Here is an 18031-nt window from a genome sequence, read left to right as displayed (position 1 = left end):
GTTAAGTGGTATTATGATTAGACTCTTTTCCTGGAGTTGGGCAAGGTTTTTCCTTTGCGCCAGCATGCTGGTTTGCTCTAAGGATACCACTTTATCACCATAGTTAGCTGCATAATTCAGTTCAGCTTTAGATTTGTAACTGTTCAAAAGGATATCATGAACGGATGAAATAAGTATCTGGGCTGGAGGGTTTGACCTAATATTTGCTCTAGTTCATTTGGCACATTAAAGAGAAGGTTTTGCCTTGACATTATAAAATGTCGAATTTGAACAACTGAGACTAATCAGATGAAGTTTTTATTTGTGATTATGTCAAAATATTTCTGGTCCTTTCCATAGAAGAAATTTACTGGTTTTCTGTGGACATTCTTATCTCCTTTACTAATAAGACCAGCGAAATTATTCTTCTTGTTATATCTTGACAAAAAAAATATTGAATCTGAATATTTTACCCAAAATTCTTAAATCAAATAGACTATAGTCTTTATGATATTGTTAGCTACTCCTGAGAAACCAATATTAGGAATATAGATAGTGGAAAAGGGAAAAAACAGGCATGCTATTTGTAATAAAAAAGAGTGGATTAGGTTCATTTGAGCTCAAGGTTCTAAAATGCCTTTCCTGAATCTATTAAATAATGTAAGAATATAGAATATCAACAAGAAGAATTCACTAGGTATGTATATAATAGAAATCTATTTCAGTGAGGAAAACTCTATTTTTAAATTCAAGGATGCTTCATTCTTACAAACATGAATTTGTAATATTTTATACTGAAGAATTCCCTTAGTCCCACAGATCAGTTATAAATATTAATGGAATTTCAATAGATTCTTTTCAGATTCTGATGTTTAATATTCATTCATATTATGCAGGGAATTCAAAGTCCTGTACAGTACATGTAGATTCTTCTCATTATCTAAATGAGCACATATATGAAGTCTGTAGGGGTGATGATTATTAAAAATAGCAGGGCCCACATATGATCTTAAAGGGCATATCAAAGCCTTCTCGGCTCACTTAATAACAGGAAAGTCACTGTTAATAAACTAAAGGATTCTTTAGGCTAAATCAACTCAGTAATGTCACATCTGGGCAAAATGATGGATTGGTGATTCTGGACAGAGTTGAAAATGCTAACTGTTTTAAAGTATTTATGAAACACAATGAAGCGATATCCTGTGGTGAGATTCTGCAGTCAGACTTGGAAAACTGCTCTTGAATTAGTCTTAGGCCTTTGATTTGCTGACGATTTACTTTACAGTATCTAACTCTTCTCTGATATGCTGGAGTATAAATTTGGGGGGAATTATTCAAAAAGTGATTGGAGATTCCATAAAAAGAAAGAATCATATTTAACTTAATGTTCTCTGAGTTTAACACCTTATTTGAGAAATGAGATATTGTTTAACTACCCTAATGTGTAACTATTATGATTTTTAACAGAAGATAAAATAACTAAACTTGCACTATTGGCATTTTTCTTCCCTTTTTTCTTTCTTAAAAAAAAAAAAGAAGTTTGTATAGCCGATAGACTGAAATCATAAAATAATTATGTGAGAACAACTATAAAAACAGCATTTACTGTGTGTCTCCAGTAAGCAAGGCCTGGGACTAGGAGTTTTGGATATACTTGTTGCTGTTCAGCTGCTAAGTCATGTCTCACTCTTTGTGACCCCATGGACTGCAGCAGGCCAGGCTTTCCTGTTCTTCACTTTCTCCAAGACATTGCCCAAATTCAGGTCCATTGAATCAGCAATGTTATCTAACCATCTCATCCTCTGCCGCCCACTTCTCCTGCCCTCAATCTTTCCCAGCATCAGGGTCTTTTCCAGTGAGTCGGCTCTTTGCATCAGATGGCCTAGATATTGGAGCTTCAGCTTCAGCATCAGTCCTTCCAATGAACATTCAGGGTTTATTTCCTTTAGGATTCACTGGTTTCAACCCTTATTACATTACTAGGAGACACTATTAATTTTATAATACAAATAAGTGAAGCTCAGAGAGACTGAGAAACTTACTCATGGTCACAGAGCGGTTAGGCTGAATCACATGAAAATGCTTGCTGTTATTTGACCATTTTAAATTACAAAGGCAGTAATATAATGTAGTTCTAATCCTAAGTATAGAGTTATAATTTGAAACTAGGTCTGTGTGATTGCAAAGTCCATGTAACCATGTAACCAAACCATGCTGGATAATAATATTGGCTATTTTTGACCATCCATGATAATAAAAACCAAATCATGAATTATACAACAAGGAATTCACCACTTACCAAGTTCAGGTTAATATAAACTTATTTGTGGCAAAATTCCTATGAGTGATATCATTTTAATGCCATTGTGATATAAAAAAGAGATAATTGCTAAACCATGGATGAAAAATGGCACATTTGCAGATCTTATCACATATTTTCTGAGTTAAATATCTCAGCTGGAGCACAGTTGTTCTTTAACCACTTTTTTTTTTTTTAAATCTTTCACAAAAAGAAAAGTGGATCCTTTGAAGTGTAATCTTGGAAATCAAGGTCTGTGTTACAGGGCATCACTCAAAGGAGATGCATATTCCCCAGAGACCATGGTAAAACTGTTACCAAGAATACTTGAACCTCTTTGGGAAGAGAACTTGACAAAATTTCCATGTCTTACTGGCAATATCTCTGATACTATGTAGTCAAATATTCCCGAGGTTATAGGCATGGACAGAGTCTCCATAAGAGGTTTCTGATCATTCTAATTACCAAGAGTTCACATAGGTTTTTCTAAGGCTTCCAGATTCGGCAACTAGAGAGCTCATTCATTTTATATGAATTAAAGGGCAGTGGTCACAGACACCTAGATTGTCTTAGGGATGAACAATTTGCTGACTAGTCACTGCTTTGCCTTGCCTGCTAAGTGGGTGACCAGTGCTGAAGCATTCATTCTCAGTGTTTGTTTTGGGACAAGGGAAGGGCATCTTGGAGCTTCATTAAGGACGACTGGCTCAGCAAATATTTCCTGAGCACCAAATACACACTCCTGCTGGGCTGCGATGTTAGCGTCTATCTCTTATTTTCAATCTTGATGAAGATAAGAGGGATCAGTTGATGGATACTGTGTGGGATAGACAGTGGTATGTATTCCCACTAAAGGATAGAGCTTCTAATCTAGAGAAAGCAGCAGGCTCTGCAAACAGGGCATATCAACTCTTTAGCCCATGAGACATTTAGATTGATCTGAGAAAGAATTCTTGACAGTGAGAAAAATGGTGAAATCTTTTCTGAGAGAGCTCTAGGCAAAGGAAAGTTTCCATCTCTTTGGGACACTGCTGCAGTCCCAGCTAAAAATGGACCAGAAGGAAGACTTGTCAAGCTCTCAACAAGTCTTTATTGTCTCCCAGGACCTGAGGCTCACAAGCTGTCTGAGAGTTACACAGTTTTACAAGACTGTTCTCAACTCGCAAAGGTTTTGAGATGCCTCCAGAATGATGAAAACCAGGCTCTTGTCTGGGAAGCAAAGCAGAGCACATCATTTTGAGCTCTGGCTTACAACCCAGGGTGTTGACAGGCTTCACTTCAGGCTGCAGTCAAGACTTAACTTCAAGAGACTTCGAAACTGTTCAGTCCCACAGAGAAAGCCTTTTCCCAATTTTCAGCTCTCTCAACAGACTGACTTGGTTGCAGGTATCATGGAAACAGTAAGCTGATCTTGCTTTATTTGAGGTCCAGGGGATGAGGAATTCTGTCTGGATTCAAAATAAGGTTCTCAAATAGATGTGAGGTTTTCCATACATACAGCAGACTCCAATTTTCTGCACAGGAACTAACCTGAAGAAATCATCAAGTTCCTAACTCTTTTCATGCTAAATCTTCCAAAAAGTGCCTGGACTATGTTGATTTATAAAACAACTCTCCGGTAAAAAGCAGACATCAATTAAAAGAACTGTTCAATCCAGAACTATGTTGGGGTGGTAGAAACTCATGGAGGGGTCCACAAAATAAGTTAGATAGCAAATGAGTTACAGACATACATTGCAACCCCTCAGGTTAAACCAGAGCCTCATACTGTCTAGTTTTCTCTTCCTTTTTTCTCTTCTTTGCTCTTTGCCCTTCTTCTAGTCAAAGAATATCAGAAAATTTCCTCTCAATTAGGCAAAACAATTTAGCTCTCCTTGTTTTCACTCCCAAACTGGAATTTAATCTCTCCCTAGGTAGTTGGCAGACAGAAGAGCCATCACTTAAAAAGATCATAACTACAGATAGCAAAAATTAGATGGCATTGCATTGAATGTAGCAGGGCCTTCCTTAGATGATAGCTACCTACCAAGTCACCTGACCATAGTGAAGGGGTCAGGTGGACTGTGGTGATTCCCACCTGTGCACCTCCGCTGATTTTTTCCCTCATTGATGTACACTGGCCTTCCTCACCTTCTTACAAAGCCAAAAGAGGGTTTTCCTTTGCTGTTTCTTCTCTTAATTGGCCACAGTGATAGCAGCCTCTCAGTTTTTCTGTTGCTCTCATCTGTAACGTGTAAATTTCAGATCCATACATTTATTCATCATATACAGTCATCTGATTCTCATTCCCGTCTTCTCTCCCTAATAGCAGATCCAAACTACACTCAGTCACCAAAACACCTGAGTCTTGTGTTCTGGACCAACTGTTGGCCAACCTGAAGGTCTTTGGTCGATCTCAGCCTGAGAGTCACAAGTTTAGGCCAATACCACAAGTGAAAACACCACTCTCAGAGAGCAGGCAGAACACAAAGTTGGAATGCTGCCACAGAAAGGGACCTACACATATAAAGTTGAAGGTTCTCTTCTTAGTGTGGATGCTATATACATCTGCAATTTGTTCACAGAAGTGCCAGGCAACTGTAGACTCCAGATTTTCTTTACACTTTTGTTCACTGCTTCTTGGACATTTCATGACTTACTATTTGCATTAATTGAATTTTTTAGCAGCTCCAGGAGAAGTTAAATAATAGGCCATGCTAAAGCTTCTAATTTTTTCATGAATTGAAATGTTCCACAGTCTCCATCTTTCATTTCCTCATCTAAAGATAGAAGATTGTTAGGCTTGTGTTGACAAAAGATCCTAGGTCTTAAGCATCCTTAAAAATGATCATAATATTGTCATGAGGCAACATGACTCTCCAGTTTTGATCATACACGTGAGTTGATGCTCTCTATACCATATACATCAGTGCATCCGTTTATATTTATGAGGACTCTTAGTTGACTTCCTAGCAAGATCTGGCAAAGAATGACAAGAAAATTGTCAAATTAATATATCAGTGCATCTGTTTATATTTATGAGGACTCTTAGTTGACTACCTAGCAAGATCTGGCAAAGAATGACAAGAAAATTGTCAAATTAATCAGTCCCCTGGTATAGTGTGGTCTTATAAACGTGGACAGGCTTTAGAGTTAAGTGAATCTGAGTTCAGTGTTGAGATTCATTAGCTCTAAATGTTGAACAAATTATTTAAACTCTCTAATTCTGTTTCTCCATCTGTATGATGAGAATAATAGTATCTACCTCATGGGATCATTGTGAGAATTACATTAACTTATATAAAGATTGTAGTTGAGCTTAATAAATGTCAACTCCCTTCTTCTCTACTTCACCTCTCGCTAAAGACTCACACAAATGAGTATATCAGATGTGCAGATCATTCTTTATTCCAGTTTTAAGAGCAAGCCTTATCTCACAGGTTCTCAAACTTTAAGTTGCAGTGGAATTACCTGGAGCACTTTAGAATGTAGACTCCCAGGTCTGAAACTCCAACCTGCTGAAGTGCTGGGAATCTCCATTTTAATATGTGCTCCAGATAATTCTGATGAAGATAATTAGCCAGTCACACTTTGAGAACCACTGCCTTATCTATCGGAGAAGGCAATGGCACCCCACTCCAGTACTCTTGCCTGGGAAACCCCATGGACGGAGGAGCCTGGTAGGCTGCAGCCCATGGGGTCGCTAAGAGTCAGACATGACTGAACGACTTCACTTTCACTTTTCACTTTCATGCACTGGAGAAGGAAATGGCAACCCACTCCAATATTCTTGCCTGGAGAATCCCAGAGATGAAGGAGCCTGGTGGGCTGCCGTCTATGGGGTCGCACAGAGTCGGACACGACTGAAGTGACTTAGCAGCAGCAGCAGTTGACTTCAAGTCACTAGTCCAACAGAGCCTTATGTATCGATTTCCTTCAAAATTTCTCATTTGAGTAAACTTCGTAAAATGTTCTGTTTCATGAGGGCAGAGTCTATAGCATCCTCATTTCCTAGCACAGTGCCCAGCAAATAGAGGCATCCAATACACATTTGTAAATCCTTCTTCGACTGAATAGACTGAGAATGGAGAACATATAAATAAAATATTTGTGAATTCAATTTTTCTGAAAGAAATGCCCATAAATTTTTTTTCCCCAGTAATATACTCCTTAGGATATTTTTAAGGTTTAATTTTGTTGTTATATATTTATATATAACATTTTCCACTTTCACTTTCACACACAAAAATTTTTTTTCCCAGTAATATACTCTTAGGATATTTTTAGGGTTTAATTATGTTGTTATATATTTATATATAACGTTTTCCACTTTCTGTCTCTGGCACTGATTTTCATACTGAGTTCACTTGCTTGGCAAGTGGGACGACAAGTGTTATCATGAATGTAAATCTTTCCCATCGAGGATAGCCTGATAGGGAAATCAGAGGTTGAAAGGGATCTTTTTGTTTTTACTTTGTGTGCAAATGTTCTCCTTACAAAATGAACTGAGTTATTTCATTTTCTAAAGAAAACCCATTTTTGATTTTCACAGTGGCAAATGTTATATGAAATAAGATTCATCTATTTTATAATTTGTACCAGTTACCTTAAATGACAGCATAGGAGTACTCATTTTTATGTGTATATATATATATATATATATATATATATATATGTACATTACTTTAAATAAGTACAGTCATACATTATACACATTCACACACATATATGTATACATACATATATATGTATACACATACATATGTATTTTTTTCTTCCTGAGAGAATATCTCAAGATTTGATATTACAATCATGTGATACTCTGTGGCACTGTAATAGTGAGATGGATATTTGTAATTAGTATTTGACTGCTGTTTACTAAACTGCCTTAACAGATTTATATGGACAGCGTCAGTTACACAATTGAATTACAAATGACTGTGTCTATGATACAAAAGACACAATATTATGAATTTTGTAACTGGTTACTGCTTGCTATTTTAAGAGGATTATTACTATTTCATCTGCAAGCTCAGTTTCTGGAATTGATATTTTAAAACAAAAGTCTGAACTGGAAACCTGATAGTTTTCCATCATCACAGTCCTTTTCTTTTCCTCCTCGCCATGTTTCTTTCCCTTTTCCTTTTCTGTTCTACTTATAAAGTGTTACCTATCTGGACTGCATTTTCTGCAAGTTTAAGGACAAATAACTCCACAGTGTTTCAAATGCAAAAGCAGACATTTCACGTTGTCAACTGCATGGCTATTGCTTAGTTAGAATAATCATGACCTCTCCTCTTCAGTGAACACAGTAAAGTAGCGAAAGTGTTAGTCACTCAGTTGTGTTCGACTTTTTGCGACCCTATGGACTACAGCCTTCCAGGTTCCTCTGTCAGGAATTCTTCAGGCAAGAATGCTGGAGTGGGTAGCCATTCTCTTCTCCAGGGGAACTTCCTGACCCAGGGATCAAACCCAGGTCTCCTGAATTACAGGCAGACTCTTTACTGTCTGAGCCACCAGGGAAGCCCAGGTGAACATAAGGTGACTGGATTTATGACCCCAAGCCCACCTCAATTATTTACAGAACATTATATTATGTTCTTATCTTTTATAGAGTTGATATAACAAACAGCTATATGGAATAACCTTTCTGTATCTTTTGTAAAAGAGCCTTTAAATGCATTATATTACTGTTTGCTACTCAAGGATCCTAACAATACAACCCTTGCATGTACAAATTCCATGCGATGAAAAAGTTTGTTCACTTGTTTTCTTTTTGGATGAGTTGGATTGTTTCCTTTAATGGGATACTGAATGCCATGTAACTATGGTCATTGGACATCACATTTCTAGAGTTGCAAACTATTAATTTCTTCTCGGTCATAAACATTCTTCTAGATAGTGAACAGGGAAGGATGCTAAAATTCTGACCAATTATTTGAGAGTGAGTCATATATTTTATTTATTTAACCCACCGCAACTCCTATCTGTCCTAGTAACAAAGGGTTGCATTCACTTAAGTTAGGCTTTTATATTTATGCCCTTTGCTTTGGAGAATATAATATCTAAATTAAAGACTGGAATTATTAATTATAATATTAGGTACATAGGAATGGACATTATTTGCTAAATGCTATATGAAGCTCTTCATATGTTTCAGCCGTCTTCAACCTTTTAGAGTTGGTATTATTTTCCTCATTCGATTGATAAGTGAGCAGACAGTTTAAGTAATTTACCCAAGGTCATACAGCTAGTAAGTGGTAGAACTGAGTTCAATATACGAAGTTTGACTCCTGGCCAATTTGACTCCAAATATAAGATGCTGGGAAGGACTCGGAGATCTTCTTAGGGATATAAAACTATATATATAGTTTCGAGTTATATATAGCTTAGGAGCTCTGCTCCAAAGCTCCTAAATCCCTTGGAATTTCCTGGCTGACAGAAGTGTCTTTGTTCTAATGAAGCAACTCTTGGTGGGCTCCTGGTTGGCTTCAGGATGGGGGCTGGTCACCAGAAAGACCAAGCCATGATTACAAGCCTAGAACTTTCAGCCCCACTCCTTATCCTCCAGGAAGGGAGAGGGGCTATATTTGAGTCATGATCAATCATGCCTACATGTTGAAACCTTCATAAAACTCTCAACAGTATGTGGTTCAGAGGGCTTCTGGTGAACACATCCTTCCTGGAGGTGTACATCCCAACTCCTCAGGGAGAGACGGTCCTGTACCTAGGACCCTTCTGGACCTCCCTTGTGTACCTCTTTATCTGATGTGTGCTATATTATATCCTTTGTGTTTGTGTGTATGTGTGTGTATGTGCTCAGTCACTTCAGTCATGTCCAAATCTTCGTGGTTGTATGGACTGTAGCCTGCCAGGCTCATCTGTTCATGGGATTCTCCAGGAAAGAATATTGGAGTAGGTTGCCATACCCTCCTCTAGGGGAATCTTCCTGATCCAGGGATTGAACCCATGTCTCTTATGTCTCCTGCATTGGCAGTTGGATTCTTTACCACTAGCACCACCTGGGAAGCCCATCGTATCCTTTATTATACCATAAACTGGTCAGTATAAGTAAGTATTTCCCCAAGGTCTGTGACCCATATTAGCAACTTATCAAATGCAAGGAGGGGTCATGGGAACACTGGTCTACAACTTGAAATGTGTGATCTGAAGTGGTATCTGAAGTGGAGGCAGCCTTGTGGGATTGAACCCTTTGCCTGTGGGCTCTGCTGCTAACTCCTTAAAGACAGTGTCAGAACTGAATTGACTTCTAGGGCACCAAGCAGGTGTCACGGAATTGCTTGAGGTGTGGAAAACCCACACATCTGGTGTCAGAAGTATTGTGAGTGTGATAGCAGAGTGAGAGTAAAGGAGAAACACACAGGAGTGTGTTTTCTATACAGGACGTAAATGTATGTCACTTATCCCACTGCTCCCTATACCCTCTGCATGACACACCTGGCCAGTTGTTGGTAAAGTCATTTTCTACTTTGTCCAGAGCCAACCTTGGAATTGCTCTTAGTTTCTGCCCCAGGTAATGACTGTCTGTTGAATGACTGGCACTTGTGTTGAAATCTATTTATCATCTATGTAGGTCTAATGAACCTCTTTCACAGAAGGATTTATGTTAAGTGCTGTAGCAGAAACTTGCTAGATGTTCATCAACCTGCTTTTTTACTCTTCCTACATACATGGGTAGACTACAATTCCAGCTTCCCTTTCAAACAGGTGTATCCGTGTAACTGTTCTAACCAATAGAATGTAAGCCCTCCTGATATGCGCTGAAAGCATCCTTTGTGCTCTCCTCTGTTTTTCTTAAAAACTGATTTGATTTCTATGAGCACAGTGACTCTGTAAGCCAACCGATGAAGTTGGCAGAGTCAAAACATGGAAGGAGTCTGGGTCTCTGAATAACCTCTCTGATGAAAGCTACCCATTAATCATAAACATCTGTTTGGGTCTTACAGGAATAAGCATCAAACTTCTGTTATGTTCAGACCACTCAATTTTTTTGTGTGTTTGTTACAAAAATTAATGCTACAAAACAAAGGTCCTACAAGATAACATCATTATCATGTTTCAGAGCCAGAATTTGAATCTGAGTCTTTCAAATTCTTCCCACAATGATAATCTTATTGATAATTTAAAAAATTATCCATGTTAATGATAATTGTTTGTTGTTAAGTCATGTCCAACTCTTTTGTGACCTCATGGACTGTAGCCTGCCAGGCTCCTCTGACCATGGGATTCTTCAGGAAAGAATACTGCAGTGGGTTGCCATTTCTGTCTGCAGAGAATCTTCCCAACTGATTGAACCTGAGTTGCCTGCATTGGTAGGCAGGTTTTTTACCACTGGGCCACCAGGGAAGCCACTAATGATAATTAATATTACCTTATTTCAGACTGTATTTCAACCTAAATTGTCTCCAGTTACAACCCCACCAAGTTTTGAGTTTACCTGCAACAAGTCTTCTTGCACCTCCTAAAAGACTCAGTATCTTCCCACTGATGACTTTAGGACTAGACTTACACATCCTCTCATCTGGCCTACAATTCCTGCCCAGGTATGAAGTAAAAATGGTGACATCAAGTCAGATGACTTCAAGATACCTGACCATGGAATATTTTATTTAGGCACCAAACCTGCTAACATCCCACAGAAATTGTTCCCCAGCACACACTTGGTGAAGTCTGACTTGATGTCACCATTTGTGCTTTGTAAGGTGAGAAGGTATCTTTTCTATAGGAATGCTTTTTAATAGGATAATAGGTACTGACATTCTCTAAAATAGGGGTAAAGTCAGTAGCATTTTGCACACTTGATGACAGGGACCCTTCCTAAGGAGCATATCAAGGAACTGATGTTCCATTGAACATATTTTGGAAAGTACAATCCTAAGTATATTGAGTCATACTCATAATCAATGGTATGGGTCTAATACTTGGAATTTAGCTCCTCTTTTCCCAAGGAGACTTTCGTTTCTGGCTCATGTACTGTCTATTCCTGACACTTGACAAATGATTATTCTTTGACCTTTGTATGGTTTGGGCTACTAACCGTTTGGGCTACTAACCCTTTACCCTCTGGTTCTCTTCAAAACTTGACAGCAGGCTTTATTTTGTGAACTCATCTCTGCCACCCTTTGCCTATTTTGTTGTTTCCCTACCTGACAGAATACAAATGTTCCCCTTCTTTTGTTAAGTATGTGTATTTATAGTATGAATTTTTGGTTTAATCAAACACCCCCAAATAAAGGCTGGAGTTGGGTAGTGACAGTAACATAAAAAGACAATTCTTACTGGTCTATTTAAATACCAACATAAACAAAACTTAGGGGAGTTACATTATATGGACATTTATATTATGTGAATTCAAATAGATATACTTAGCACCCTGGCCCCAGAGAGTGAGAAAAAACTGTTTAAATTTATTTATTTATTTTTGGCTATGCTGGGTCTTCACTGCTACAGGGGCATTTCTCTAGCTGCGATGAGCGGGGCTTGCTCTCTAGCTGTAGTGCATGGGCTTCTCATTTTGGTGGCCTCTCTTGTTGCAAAGCACAGGCTCTAGGCATGTGAGCTTCAGGACTTGCAGCTTGCAGGCTCTAAAGCACAGGCTCAGTAGTTGTGGCCATGGACTTAGTTGCATGTGGGATCCACCTGGACCAAGGATCAAACCCTTGTCTCCTGCTAACAGGGGGCCTCCTATAATTTAAAATTTGCATAATCCAAAATTAATTTTTCATAAAACTGACAAAGGAAGGAAGGTATTTTTTTGCTTTCTGAAGTGACATCACCATGGTGCACCATGTAGCAAAAACATGGTTCCCAAATACCTGACCCTCAAGCTTTAAAACTGTGTGATTGCTTATATATTAAAAAAAGTGTTTTTTTTTCTTTTTGGTATTTCTATGGTTTCAAAGGGCTTCCCAGATAGCACTAGTGGTAAAGAATCCACCTCCCAATGCAGGAGATGCCAGAAACTTGGGTTTGATTCCTGGGTCAGGAAGATCCCCTGGAGGAGGAAATGGCAACCCTCTCCAGTATTCTTGCCTGGAAAATTCCATGGACAGAGAAGCCTGGAGGTCTACAGTCCATGGCATCGCAAAGAGTTGAATATGACTGAGAATGCATGTGTGTACACATACATAATTTCAAAAGCTGCCCATCTTGTGAGAATTTATTAATATTCTTATGTTGTACTCTTTCAAGTTTGAACAACTGATTTTATAAACTGGCTACTCTATTGTAGTGGTGGGTACTTTCACTTACCATCCAACTCCATTTGCACAGCGATTTACTCTGTTAGGCGGTATGACTGCTATTTCTTTCTTTCCTGTGCACCTTTCATAGTAGAAAATATCACTCTGGCCTACAAATGCAAACTCACAATTTCATCTGGCCTCACCCAAATAAACTGAAATCTATTGAATGTTAGTAAAATGGCTATATTGAATTTACTGAACATTAAGTCACTCTTCAAAATCTCAAATAGTTTTGAGGTATTGTCAAAGATAATTTTGAATATACATGATTCTTATCTTTATGTGTCAACTTTACAACCTTATCTCCCACATGTGACATTAATCTACTCGAAGAGAATGGAAATTATTTGTTGCCAACCCAGCATCACTATTCTCTTCTTTCTTCCCCACAAACTCATATTTTATGCAGGTATCTACTCTTACGTGGGGGGTTTCCCAGGTGGCTCAACAGTAAAGAATCTGCCTGTCAATTCAGGAGACTCAGGAGACGTGGGTTCAATCCCTGGGTGGAGAAGATCCCCTGGAGGATGAAAAGTAAAGGGCAACCCACTACCGTGTTCTTGCCTGGAAAATCCATGGACAGAGGAGCCTGGTGGGCTAGAGTCCATGGGGTTGCAAAGAGTTGGACATGACTGAGCAACTAAGCACACGTGCATGCACTCGTATGACTAAAGGGAAGATGATCCTAATACCAGTTCCAGGAGTAGATCTTGATTTGTCTGCAGGATTGTAATGGTAGTCTCACCCCTGCTTGGCAGTGATTGGTTTCAGACTTGTGAGTAACCCACGATGGCCTATAACACAGTTATGACCTACAATACAAGATAGTCAGTTGAGGGGTTTCTGGAAAGATTTCCTTGATCTCAGAAAAGGACAGAGACAGTAACAGTCCTTATTCCTCCTAAGCATGTTGCTGGGTCTGGATGTGACTCCAGCAATTATTGCCATCTTGCTATTACTCGTCTGAGGATGTCAACATTAAGAATGGAAGAGAGCATTTCTCTGATAATGAGTGATATTGAGCAACTTTTCATGTGTTTGTTAGCCATCTGTATGTCTTCTTTGGAGAAGTGTCTGTTTAGTTCTTTGGCCCATTTTTTTGATTGGGTCATTTATTTTTCTGGAATTGAGCTGCAGGAGTTGCTTGTATATTTTTGAGATTAATTCTTTGTCAGTTGCTTTGTTTGCTATTATTTTCTCTCATTCTGAAGGCTGTCTTTTCACTTTGCTTATAGTTTCCTTCGTTGTGAAAAAGCTTTTAAGTTTAATTAGGTCCCATTTGTTTATTTTTGCTTTTATTTCTATTACTCTGGGAGGTGGGTCATAGAGGATCCTGCTGTGACTTATGTTGGACAGTGTTTTGCCTATGTTTTCCTCTAGGAGTTTTATAGTTTCTGGTCTTACGTTTAGATCTTTAATCCATTTTGAGTTTATTCTTGTGTATGGTGTTAGAAAGTGTTCTAGTTTCATTCTTTTACAAGTGGTTGACCAGTTTTCACAGCACCACTTGTTAAAGAGATTGTCTTTTCTCCATTGTGTATTCTTGCCTCCTTTGTCAAAGATAAGGTGTCCATAAGTGCATGGATTTATCTCTGGGCTTTCTATTTTGTTCCATTGATCTATATTTCAGTCTTTGTGCCAGTACCATACTGTCTTGATGACTGTAGCATTGTAGTATAGCCTGAAATCAGGCAGGTTGATTCCTCCAGTTCCATTCTTCTTTCTCAATATAGGTTTGGCTATTTGAGGTTTGAGGTTCCATCTCATGCCAATCAGAATGGCTGCTATCCAAAAATCTACAAACAATAAATGCTGGAGAGGATGTAGAGAAAAGGGAACCCTCTTACACTGTTGGTGGGAATGCAAACTAGTACAGCCACTATGCAGAACAATGTGGAGATACCTTAAAAAACTGGAAATAGAACTGCCATATGACCCAGCAATCCCACTGCTGGGCATACACACCGAGGAAACCAGAATTGGAAGAGACACGTGTACCCCAATGTTCACTGCAGCACTATTTATAATAGCCAGGACATGGAAGCAACCTAGATGTCCATCAGCAGACAAATGGATAAGGAAGCTGTGGTACCTATACACAATGGAATATTACTCAGCCATTAAAAAGAATACATTTGAATCAGTTCTAATGAGGTGGGTGAAACTGGAGCCTATTATACAGAGTGAAGTAAGCCAGAAAGAAAAACACCAATACAGTATACTAACGTATACATATGGAATTTAGAAAGATGGTAACGATAACTCTATATGCGAGATAGCAAAAGAGACACAGATATATAGAACAGTCTTTTGGACTCGGTGGGAGAAGGAGAGGGTGGGATGATCTGAGAGAATAGCATTGAAACATGTATATTATCATATGTGAAACAGATTGCCAGCCCAGGTTCAATGCACGAGACAGGGTGCTCAGGGCTGATGCACTGGGATGACCCAGAGGGATGGGATGAGGAGGGAGGTGGGAGGGGGGTTCAGGATGGGGAACACATGCAAACCCATGGCTGATTCATGTCAATGTATGGCAAAAACCACTACAATACTGTGTAGTAATTCGACTCCAATTAAAATAAATAAATAATAAAAAAAAGACTCTTAAAAAAAATGAATGGAAGAGAGCAGAGATGGATAAATCCTAGGTCCTTGAAGATACTGCTCTTTTATTGAATCAATCAGTCGTGAAGTCTCCCTAGCTTCTTCCTTCTAATGTATCAGTTGGATTGGGCTGCCATAGACTGGATAGCTTAAACAACAGACATTCACTTCTTTCAGTTCCGGCAAAGGGAAGTCCAAGCTCAAAGTGCTGGTTGATTTGGTTTCTGGTGAGGACTCTCTTTCCAGCTCATAGACAGAAGGTTTGACATATAACATGAGAAGATCAAGGGCTATTTTTCTTTTCTCAGAACAAAGCAGCTGTCGAGTTAAAAACGGTTAGTCCATTGCTATTACAGGGCATTTCATGAACTGCTGATTGTACATATATGTGATATCATGTTAACATAAACAGGCCAGCACTTAGGGAGCTTTAAGTTATAAAAGAAACATTTTTCTAAGATCATGTGCTCTGATATAAAAACCATACTCCAGCCCAGTTCTGTCATTATAAAGTTCTGGCAAGCCAAGAGACGTTAGTTAGTGATTTTATCAGACAAAACTTTTAACTAATGCTTGATGAAACCATCACTGCACCATAAAACACCGTAACAAATTGCAGTGACGATTCTTTTTAAGAATTTCGTCATTTTAGATCATTACGGTTTCTTCCACAAAAAGTAGTATCTTAGTGATCACTACAATCCTACAAATAAGAACATGCTTTCACCTTTATGACCAAAAGGAATCAGTTATGTTTATTCTTGCAATTCAAATCTAATTTTACTATCTTCAACAAAAAGGGGGGAGTGTAGATTTTATCTTATCCTAGTAAAGCTCATATGAAACATTTTACCTATTATTTTAGTTACATTGTATAGAAAGCAATTTTATGTAGCCTTCTAGATGAACATTAAATAAATAAAATTATATCGAAGTGAAGGATTTTCATACAGTGCAATTCACTTTTTGTATCTAGCCTGGGAAGTGGAAAGAGCAGCACTCATCAAATTTTAAAAACAAAACCAAATAAACCAAAAACAAACTCCATCAAGAAACAAATGATGAGAGATCCATTTGCATATAGATGGATCCATATTAAAGCAATAGAAACTTGGGCCATTTTGAAATCTTAAACCTTCTGACACTATTTTCATAAACTCAACTAATACAAACCATGTGGTGAATGATTTTCTGAAAAACTTTGCTGGTTTCACTGTGTATTTTATTATTGGCCAAATGTGACATTAAATTTTATCCCCTGTGGCTTGGAGTTAAATGCTTGCTCTGTTCAGAATGGCACCACTCAATTAAACAGCATTTTTCATGATCTACACCCACCATTGTTACTGTATTTAAGGGAAATAATGGGGGTACTGACCTATATTGCGTTTCTTATTATCAATGGAGATGAAGCGAATGCAGGGATTACTGGTGATGTACCGCCCAGCCCAAGGGACATCAATCTTCGTGCCAGCTTCATAAAAGAGGCCCAGAGCGTAGCGAGAGGAGTAGCTCACAGACTCCAGTTGCTGCCTTTGGCATTCACTAATTACTGTGGAAGAAAAAGTACAGGGCATCAAACTTGAAAATATCATCTTTCCTTTCAGTACATCAAATACCACACTCCTTTAAACCAGTTCCAACTGTTTTTACTGACTCCATCTCACTTACGATGAATTTTGAAAGGTAATGTAAAATAACATCAGCTCTAATTTCTTTGCAAGATGATTACTGTCCTTGGCACACTCGTTTTCATCACACTGAAGGTCCAAACTCTTTCGACTGGCATTTAAAATGTCTCTGAGTCTGACACTAAGTTGTTTTTCTAGCTTTGTATCCTAGTAATTATCCTGGGACTGGCTGGCAACATTGCAACATGATAGATCCCATACACTGAGCACTTACTGTGGGTCAGGGTCTTTGCCAAACATGTAACACGAGCATTTCACTCTATCCAGAAACCACCATACAAGGTAGGTATTATTCCCATGTTATAGGAGGAGACTAATGATTTATCTCATGGACCTCTTAAGTTCTTCCATGTCATACAGTCATTGTTTGCTTGTCATCTTTCTGCCAGTCGATCAGCATAGTTTCTGGAGCACAGGGACTATACCTTAGTCTTTTTTGTTACAGTCCTCTACCCTACTCATTACAAAAATACAAAGGATGAACATATAGAGGGACAGAAAGGCAAACAAGACATGCAAAATTAGTTAAAATGTAGGAGGTAAATAATCAAAAAATGGAAAAATACTGGGAAATGAATTAGGCAGGTTTGGGTTCAAAACCCAACTCTACCACTTAGTAGGTAGGTGACCCTGGTCAAGCTATTAATACTTATTCTAACTATAGTTCTCATCTATAAGTGGCAAAAATAGGGTGCATTAGTCTGTTGTGAGGATTACATGAATAATGCATATCACAATGCAAGGCATATGATAAGTGTTCATTATTTTTTTCTATTATAGATAGAAAAATATTTAGGAAAATGGGACAATGTTCCATCCTGGGATGAAAAAGGAAAGACCCCCACCCCCCCTTACGTTTTAATCTCCATCTCCAACCTTCCTATCTTTAAGGGTCTCAGGGAACTTCTTGTTCATGTACTTGCATTAATAATTTGGGTTTCAGAGAAGGCTATAGTTCTATTCTGAAGGCATAAGGCAAGCCAGTTCAGAAATGGAACATATGAAAAATTCTCATTTAATTGGTGAAAAATATCCTAATCTAGTAGGCAAACCTCAAGGATGGTGATGCTCTTGCTGCTAAGTCACTTCAGTCATGTCTGACTCTTTGTGACCATATGGAGAGTAGCCCGCCAGGCTTCTCTGTCCATGGGATTCTCCAGGCAAAAATACTGGAGTGGATTGCCATACCCTCCTCCAAGGAATCTTCC

General features: G+C 38.4%; 1 protein-coding gene across 5 annotated transcripts in view; it reads right to left on the bottom strand.

Moving 5' to 3' along the window:
* The window catches only part of RNLS (renalase, FAD dependent amine oxidase), a 269408-nt gene that overhangs the window by 45163 nt on the left and 206214 nt on the right, over positions 1-18031 (bottom strand). For all 5 annotated transcript variants that reach the window (XR_014072988.1, XR_014072984.1, XM_081556428.1 and 2 more), the window contains exon 5: positions 16511-16684. Coding sequence is in view for 3 of the 5 variants with exons in the window: in XM_081556428.1 (XP_081412554.1) it covers positions 16511-16684 (174 nt within the window). In the remaining 2 variants the exon portion in view is untranslated. The remainder of the gene's footprint in view (positions 1-16510; positions 16685-18031) is intronic.

The sequence above is a fragment of the Giraffa tippelskirchi genome, chromosome 2, assembly GCF_054371585.1.
Source record: "Giraffa tippelskirchi isolate mGirTip1 chromosome 2, T2T-mGirTip1v1.2.pri, whole genome shotgun sequence".
NCBI lineage: Eukaryota > Metazoa > Chordata > Mammalia > Artiodactyla > Giraffidae > Giraffa > Giraffa tippelskirchi.
Note: the sequence above shows the minus strand (reverse complement) of the source record. Positions and strands in the feature narration are given on the sequence as shown.